The sequence below is a fragment of the Enoplosus armatus genome, chromosome 7, assembly GCF_043641665.1.
Source record: "Enoplosus armatus isolate fEnoArm2 chromosome 7, fEnoArm2.hap1, whole genome shotgun sequence".
NCBI lineage: Eukaryota > Metazoa > Chordata > Actinopteri > Centrarchiformes > Enoplosidae > Enoplosus > Enoplosus armatus.
The window spans coordinates 23,808,512-23,817,866 of NC_092186.1; the positions used below are offsets into that span (position 1 = coordinate 23,808,512).

The 9,355-nt window shown below is 42.2% G+C and overlaps 1 protein-coding gene across 1 annotated transcript in view; it reads right to left on the minus strand.

Annotated features, from left to right (window-relative positions):
* The window catches only part of atp11b (ATPase phospholipid transporting 11B), a 48,338-nt gene extending 46,957 nt beyond the window's left edge, over window positions 1-1,381 (minus strand). Inside the window, exon 1 of the mRNA XM_070908301.1 lies at window positions 1,243-1,381. Coding sequence (XP_070764402.1) covers window positions 1,243-1,269 — 27 coding nt within the window. The 5' untranslated portion in view covers window positions 1,270-1,381. The remainder of the gene's footprint in view (window positions 1-1,242) is intronic.
* Between the last annotated feature and the right edge of the window lie 7,974 nt (window positions 1,382-9,355).

Consider the following 9,355-nt stretch of genomic DNA (forward strand, 5'->3'; position numbering starts at 1 on the left):
TTTGTGCAGACTGAAAAACTTGCAGTTGAGCAAGAGTCACTCTAATGCAACCCTAGAACAGGGAGTACTCCGTGACTAGGACATGGGAGCACAGAAACACCTTAACATTGATTCAACTCACTGGCTGTGGTGACATCAACAGTTTGACTATAATGTGTGACTGATCTCACTCATTCATTCATTCATTCATTCAAATGGGTGTGTACCAGTCACACCACTCTCATTTACACTGTATGAATGCAGGTTCTTATCCAAACTTTGAAATCTACTTCCAGAAAAAAAACAGAAATTACAACAAAAATCATATCATACAAGCACTGTGTCATTCCTCCAGCATAATTCAAAACTCAATCAGGCAGGACTCATTATTGTAGTTTAACTGCTCAAGCTACTTATGCATTTGCCTGTCAATGCGTCAACACACAGCCATGTTTGTAGGCAAACAACAGGTGATTACAGCAAATACAGGATGCGCTCTGAGCATATGTAATCATTCAAAGACCGTTAACGTTCAATTTCAGCCAGTGCATACATATTTGCACTAAGACATTGATTAAAAACGACACCGGACCGATCATGAAAGTTAAAATGAGAGATGCTAATGTAGGCGATTCTACTCGAGAGTTGAGACTAATATTTAAGCGGCTGTTAAAGTTAGTTTGTTGGCTCACTTGACATAAATAAATAGGTCATTGTGGAAAAAAAACAACTCCGACTAGGTTAGACCGGTGTGAGGTAGCAAACGTTAAGAGTTAACGCTTGATAGAGTGGAGTTAGCAACGCTTTGCAACTTTGTCAAGTTTTGCATTGTTAGCCAGTTAGCTAGCGTTAAACTTAGTTAACTCTCGGTTATATTATTACAGTAGCCAACGATTCGGCGGTGGTTAAAATGCCGGCAAACTTCAAATCAATTCACAAATTCAAACTCAACCCCGGTCTGTTTGTTGTTTAGGTCTCAACTAGCTTACCTTTAGTTGACGTTACCATTTGTCAGCTACTTGACGGCAGCTAGCGTAGCTGGTAAGGTAGCTAACATTACCTACACCTGGCTGTCATCACTGCGAGGCAGTCAACAATGTTTTGGACACATCAGCAACAGCCAATTAGCTAGGTTTGTTTGCAAAATTGTATCCAAATAAAGTTCATACAGCTTTCCGTGGGCTAAGCCTTGCATTTTGGTGACTGCTGTCGTGAGCTAATGAGGGGCTAGCGTTATGAGAAAGGTAAGGAGGGCAGTTTTACCAGCTGCTGTCGTATCCACCGTAGCATCCTTGCAGAAATACGTTCAAAGTAGCCAGCACAGTCGCTAGCACAGCGCTAGCAACTAGCTACTCCAACAAAACCGTCCCGAACCATAAATATTTCCCCCCAAAGGCAGCTCTTCTCGGTCGCATTACGCGACACATTCATGCAGTGTAACCGTGTAAAAAAATAAATCCGGTCTTTCCCATTCCGCGGTAATGTCAGACAAATGATCCCCGGCAAAAGTGACACACGGCTGGCCACGGAGTCCCAGCGAGCTACACTACATCTCTGCTCTGCCACGATCGGCTTCCCCCTGCCAGCACACAGCTCTGTGCAGACACTGGCTGCTCTCTAGCGGCCTCAACGCCCCCTGCCTGTCTGCATTCACAAATTATAGATAGATAGATAGATACTACTGTACATACAACTTTAAGAATAATTTAATAATTTAAATGCATAGACACCCTCTATGATTTACGTACAATGAGGATGTGTAAACTAAGAACAAGGCTGGATTACCAAATGGGCAAATGCTGCTGCCCCCCAGACCCCCATGATACAATTAATAATGGCTGAATTCCCTTTAGCTGCTTCAGTTTCAGGGTCCTTGTATTGTGGGTGCTGGCTCACTGTCACCATCATTAATGTTGTTAGTTACACCTGTGCCTTTCCTACCATGACAAGAAAAACTAGTTTTAAGGCCTTCATTATTTCAGCTGATGTTGATGCCATTCCTGTTATAATAATAATCTGAACACACCATCACATAGACATGTGCTGTATATATTGCAGTGGTGCTATTAAATTGTTCACTGCATTGGAAACGAATACTGTATACACCAAATAGTGATAATGCAGGGCTCTGAGTCATATCTAGATTGCGTACTTGGCACTTCTTAAACTAGCGAATACTCTTTGCCAACAGAGTGGAGACTTAAAGTGGATTTGCTTGCTCCAAGTGTGTTTTAGATATCTTAAGCTGGAGAGAATTTGTTTCTCATCTCCGGGGGGCAAGTCCTAACCGAACATGAGTCCTTTTCACGTTAATTCCTGGCCACTTGCTCATTCAAATCCTCTCATTTTCTTTGATTGATTGTGCGTGGCTCCTTCTTAGAGTGACAAAATTATAAACATAACCATGTAGAACTAGAAATAAAATGGTGCTCTTACAAAGGAAATCTTTTTGATTTCTTCTAAATCTCTCAGCGATGCTATCCACTCCCCCCCGTTGTTCCAGCATGGCTCTTGTAAGGCATCTCACATAAAGTGAGGTCATCCTCGTATTAGTGGCTCTCTCCCAGTGATGAATCCATTCCTGTTCCCTCCCTCCTGGGAGACTTAGCTGCAGTACATCCCAATCAGTCAATAATGTATAGAAAATAAATGATACCACAAAGGGAGGATGAGAGACACTCCGACATTTCAAAATCTAAGTAAGTATCTGGAAGGTTTGGCTGTACTGTGTGCTTTCTAAATTGATTCAGTATGCTATACATGATTGAAAACACTGAAGTGATGTTCCCCTCGACGGCAAGAAAGGCAAATGGCAAACGATAATGATCCTGTGTAATCAATGTGCTCCAGCAGCTATATTTGGAGCAGAATAGCTGCAGCTGCCCAGCAGCTAAGTGTCTTCCGTCTCTCTTTCTGGCCGCCTACATGAAAAAGTGAAACATACAAATATATTTGCATGTTTTTGCATCACTCCTAATACCCTCACGTTTGTTCCTTAAGGTGCTTGTGTGACTCAACTCACCATCACACAAAACCCCTTCCTACTGGCCTCTCCATCATGAAAGCCTTTTTAAAAACCAGGAAAAAAACACAGTGAAGTTAAGCCAAACGCCACCAACACGCATTTATCTCCAGGATTAAGACAGCTTTAGGCCACTGTGAGTCAGCAGAGTAAGGCACCGAGTGTGTCACAGTGTTCGCAACATCTTGGGTTCAAGTCCCACTCATCTATCACATACAATAGCCAGTGTCATGTGCTTTTTTTTTTGTGGTTTTTTTCTACCGTATATCCAGCAAAAGCAGAAATGTCACAAACTCATCTTAAAAAGACAGCTTTACTCTGCAAATCCTTTGGGTAATCCGCTATCTGTCTGTGTTTGTATGTGAGCCCTGAGCCCAGCAGTCCTACCCATGTGACTGTCAGGGTAATCTCTAGGTTACACTGACTTACATAACACCGCTGCAGCAGCAACATCTGGGAGCTCCCACCTCACAGCTGGATTGGACAGAGTATGTTAGTCTTCAATGCGAGAGATTGGCAAGGACGTGTGTGTTTTTGGTGTTAAGATGAAAACATCTCACATCTCTTATTATGTCAACCTTTTCCGGGACTGAGACACATTTTCCCTGATAAGTCATCTCAAAGAAGTTTACAAGGCAACTAAAAGTAGTGATGTTTTGTCTGAACTAGACCAAGCTTCTCCTACACATGTTGTGCTGTCAGAAAAAAAAAACCACATCAACTTATCTCACTGTTTGGAGTTTAATGTAAAATACTCAGATTCAGTATCCATTGAGCCATACCGTTGTTTGCACTCTACAGAACCCACACATCTTTGTGCCTCAGACAGGAGAGTGCTGGCCAGTCATCCACAATGCCCTTGATGGCTGTCATACAAATGGCAAGGTACCAGAGAACGTCTGGCTGCCTTCCCAGCTCTGTATTGAATTTAACTTCCGTTATACTTCTATCTTACAAGCTGCTTGTCATATTAAATGCTGTAGGCTAACAGGTTGAAATTATTCACCATACTGCACAGATAAGGGTAGAAATCCTGCACGTGTGGCCTATGAGCTATGCACATTTGTGTCATGTAAGATATAGCATTTTGCATCATTTTAACTGCGTACTGCGATATTGGTATGATCAATGTGACTATATTTATTGTGACTATATTTATTATTGCATGTTTGCATGCTTGTGTCGCTTGAAAGTATTCCAATTCTAAAGTATCAAAACCACAGTGTAGAAATACTGCATTAAAAGTAATTCTTGCATTCAAAATTGTACTTAAGTAAAAGTCGTAAGTATCTAAAGTAAGAGAACAACTTACAGAGGATACACGGCCACTGTCATTGTTATATTTCAATATTATACAATTGGATCTTTATCACTAGTGGATTCACACGTAAGCTGCACATTAATACATTATCATTTCCCTCTGAAATGTAGTGGTTGAAGTATAAAGCGTGAACCTGTTTAGTTATGTTCCAACACAGCTTGTGGATAGATGATGGATGGATGGATGGATGACCAAACAGGCATTCATGATTCATTTAATTCACATATAGCAATATATATCAATTAAAAAAAAAAAAAGAAATCCCGCTCTCCGCTCCTGGTCAGTGTGCACGTCTCAGTATTGGACTGAGCTAATCCATCAGGCCTGTTTAACCATGCTGTGGCTGATCCTCTTGGTAAATACACCAGCGCTAAGTGGCTTTCAATCATTACCACCAAGTATCACGAATGGTACTAATAGGCTTAGCACAAGTTCTCCCTCTCTGCCTAGACCCCCTATTTCTGTGTAACGGTTGCTTGCTCAGGCTTTGGCTACCACTTGGTATGTGTGTATATTAGCATCTGTCTTCTTGCATTAGCGTGAACATCTGTCTCTCTGTGTGAGGACCAGGACTCCGGGGGAGCCTGGCTGAAATGGTCGCCCTGCCTCTTAGGGAAATAGAAAATAAATGGATTGGCTTTTTAAACTGGATAGCTGAATCAATACCAACTGACCATTAGTCCAGAAAAAAAAATGAATAAATAAAACACTGCTTTCAAATCAGGACAAGCATTTAATTTACATAAAAGAAGTGGTTTAATGGGATTTTCTACATGTTGAATAATGGACTTCAAGAGAGGCAGCAATGGATATTAACTGCATTCAATAAAAAGTAAATTCTGCACAATATAGTTAGTAAATCCACTGGTCTTCCTTTTTAATATTTTACCTGTAAAGTCAAACCTGTGCTGGAGATCTGATGTGTGGTGTGAGTCTCCCTCTTAAGGACAAACGGAGGTGTTACAACTAAAAGACGCAATTCACAGCAATGACATTTGTAAAATGCAACACATGAGACATTAAGAGCATAGCATTGCATTTGCAAAACTCAAATGCTTTTTAGATATGTGTGCCAATGTGCGTGTGATGTCAGTGTGTGTGTGACTACAGCTTCTAACAGGCTGCATGCGATTCCTGAAGGCAGTTGGTCACAACTGGGTGAATCACTGCAGCCCTACTATTTTGTGTGTATATGTGTGTTGTTCACTGTCTAGGTATGACAGTGCGTGTGTGTGTTTGTGTGTGTGTGTGTGTGTGTGTGTGGCCAGGTGGGTGGTATTGGGTTTCCCAAGGAGCTACTAATTCCTCACCCAACACCCTGACCTCCTTAGTCTGTGACCCGGAGAGACAGAAGGAAGGCAGCTCTTCATCCTCTTCACTGGACCTGGTCATGGATGACAAATTGTGTGTGTGTGTGTGTGTGTGTCAAATGGATCTCCGTTGAATGAACCTGAATCTTTTATAAATAATCCACATACAGTGCAATGGGGTTTTTCCTTTCACTGAGAAGATGCAGAAGAAGAGCCAGGAGGAAGGCAGTGCAGGAAAATAAGCTTTTTTTTTTTTTTACGAATTTCTCAGTAACGCAATTTGTTGTTCACCTAACAGCTTCTGAATCTCCGAGATGACTCATGGTTTTTGGTGATACGGTCTCCAGATGCAGTGCCATGGAGGCAGCTGCTGCAGTACAGTCACCCACAGAGCACCTTAACTGCTCTGTATCTCATGTCAAAAGGTTCCCTCTTGAGTAAGATGGTGAAGGTATGTATGTGTGTGTGTGTGCGTGTGTGTGTGTGTGCGTGTGTGTGTGTGTGTGTGTGGGAAGGGGCTGTCTGTGGCTTTTCTGCCCTTCCGGATCTGCTTCATTTCTACCAGGACAAGCAGCTGCTTGAAAATGCAAACCCTCGCCCCTCCATCACCCTGACACACACAAACGCACGTATTCTGAGACGTTTGGCTCAGGAGGGTATAGGTGAAATCCTGTCCAGAGTTAGTTTGCTCCTTTATCTCACAGATGGAGGAGTAGCAATGATTGAAGCTTTATGCACAATCTTCGGAAATTTAATTCATTAATTTGTCCACATGGGACACATCGACGATTCGGAGCTTGATGCGATTTAATTTGCACATTTTGCTTAGAAAACTTGCTAGTCCTGTAACTGCATGTATGAAAATCAGTATTATACTTAGTGTTGCCCATTTTGTTACTCAGAATTTCTGGGCTTGAGGCAAATATTCTGAGGGGCCACGCAGCAGGACCACTGATGAACCTACACACATGAAGGTGCCTGCAACTAACTGTGAGTAACCCCCACACACACACACATTCATTCTCTTCTTGATGAGGTGTGTGTGTGTTTTGTAAGAAGTTACTGTGGTAACCCTTTAGCTCACAACATGCGTCTACTTGCGCGAATGCATGTGAGTGTGTGTGTTTGAAGTTGCCATGGTAACATTGGCCCCTGCTGACCTTGGCCTTTCCGGGCCCCTATCCTCTCTCTCTCTCTTGGCTCCCCAGCTTGTGGCTGACTGAGCGGCAGCTGCTGCGGACTGGTGTGTCTATATGAGTTCAGACATGCTCAGTGGCATATGGTTTGTTTTAGCAGACAGCTAGCTTAGCGCTAAGTTGTTTCTACTTAGCCAGTGGTGGGAGAAGTACTCAGATCCCTCACGAAAGGTAAATAATGAAGATAAAATACTCCTTTATAAGTACAATGCCTGCATTCATAACCTTACTTTATCTTAATTACAGTATACATTGTGCAGAATAGGCCTTTTCAGAGTGTTTATTATTATACAATATTATTAGATTATTGATGAGGCATTAACACGAAAGCAGCATATTTTAGTGTCGCATCTGGTCGAGGTGGCTGTAACAATGTCTCATTTTGCATAAAATGATTATATGTTTTGTGAGCAAATTCTTAATCTGCAAAGTAAGAAGTAACTATAGCAGTGGTATAAATGTAGTGGAGTAAAAAGTACAGTATTTTCACCTGAAATGTAGTGGAGTAGAAGTACACAGCGCTGCAAAATGGAAATACTCAGGTAAAGTGTGTATGCACATCACAATTGCATCAAACTTTTATTTCGCAAAGTAAGCAAAGGACTTGAGTAAATGTGTGTTGTAATGTTTCCCTACTGTACTTCAGTGGTATCATATAATAATGCAAAGCAGTGAAGCCCATACAGAGAGGACTTACAATGTTTCCCAGAGTGAGGAGAGCTGTAGACGTAGACACTCTGACCGTTTTGCAGGAGCGCTGCAACAGTTTTGGAACACTTTGGTCCTTGTCACAAGAGTCGACTGAGAGTAAAAACTGTACGTGCGTGATGCAACGGCCGGCCGGGCCACAGGTGTGCATGTGTGCAACCGTACGTACGTGTGAATGTTATCAGGAAAACCTCTGGTTGAACTCTCGATGGATTGCGCAGATCCAAACGAAGACAGCGGGGCAAGTGCACAAGCGAATGTGCGTAAAGGTAACTTAGCCAACATCGGAGTCATCAATCCCACCAGTTGAGCCAGACTTGCAGCATATTCTGTCCCTATCTTCATCACGGTGGGGCTTTTGTGATTGAATAATGACAAAAAAAAAACGAGCAAACAAACATCATGTTTTCCACGGGTGTAGTGTAAAATCCAGACGCATACTGTATATTTAACATCCTCTCTATCTTACAGGCCTTCGCAGCCTCCGTGCCTGAGGCAGTAAACCTGTCTGTCCATCAGCGATTATAAGCCTTCTAATAGTTCGCTCGGTTTAAATGACAGGCCTTTCATCTGTCTGTCTGCCCTCTCCAGCTACATGACTTTAATGGCCCTGACATCATGTAAGCCGCAGCAGCTGGCTGTTTGAGTGCACGAGTGTGTGTGTGTGTGTGTGTGCAGATGAACGGGGAGTTGTCGGTACCTGCATGATGGTGTGGCTCTAATCCATGTTTGTTCTGCTCCAGCACCAGGGGAGAATGTCCCCCCCACACACACACACACACACACGGCACACCTGCAGCCTGACACACACACACACACACACTGAACCTGGAAGGGTTGTTCCTCTTCATTCATTGTGCGTAAAAACAAGTAGAAGTAGTTAACACATCCTGTTTGTGCAGAAGTAGATATTTTATCATCAGAAGCAGAGATTAGGATCTTCAAGGGACTTGGATTGAATGTTGGTCAGTGCCAACTCTCTTTGTAATGCAGTATTGTTATCTATCATAAAAAGAGTCAAGTATATTTAATAGACTTTAATAGACTTTTTCATGTAAGTCGTATACTCATTTGTGTGAAACTAACAGTTTTATTTTTAAAGTTGCACTTAAGAGCTACTTAAAAATATCGAAAGCATTGTATTTACGGATTTTCTTTCTTTGAGCTACCAAAAACCTGTACCTCTAAAATCAAAAGTATGTATTAATTGTCATAAGTGTTTACATACATGCAATACAAATCGTTTCATTTAAAGCTTAACTTTGGAACATGCGGACAAACGATGAAACTCAATCCTAATGACATCAATTAATTCAGATGTGTGTCATGGATGTTTGTGACCAATATCAACCAAAAAAAAACAAACACTGTTGATGATCACTGCCGAGAGAACTTGGCCAAAAACTGTCTGTTCTGTGTTCCCGTTTTATTTTCTGTACTTTTGGCCTAACCTACAGCGATCTCGACCTCGGTCTGACTATAACGTCTGGGAATTGAGACGTACATACCAGTCAGTCAGTAGGCTAATCTAAGAGAGAGGCAGACAAGAGGAGGGTGGTGGTGGGGGGGGAGGTGGGGGGGGGGACCACCAACATAGTTACCAAGTCTATCTAAAACTGTGTGTGTGTGAGACAGAGCGAGCTGTTATCGCGCCACAGCTTTGATATGAGACCTAGTATGAGCTGAAGTGGAAAGATTTGCACAGTTCGTTTCACAACTTCTCTTATCTGCGCTGACTGAAGTAATGCCTGATACCGCCATTACTATTGCTACTGTGTGTGTGTGTGTGTGTGTGTGTGTATCCATGAAATCTATGGAG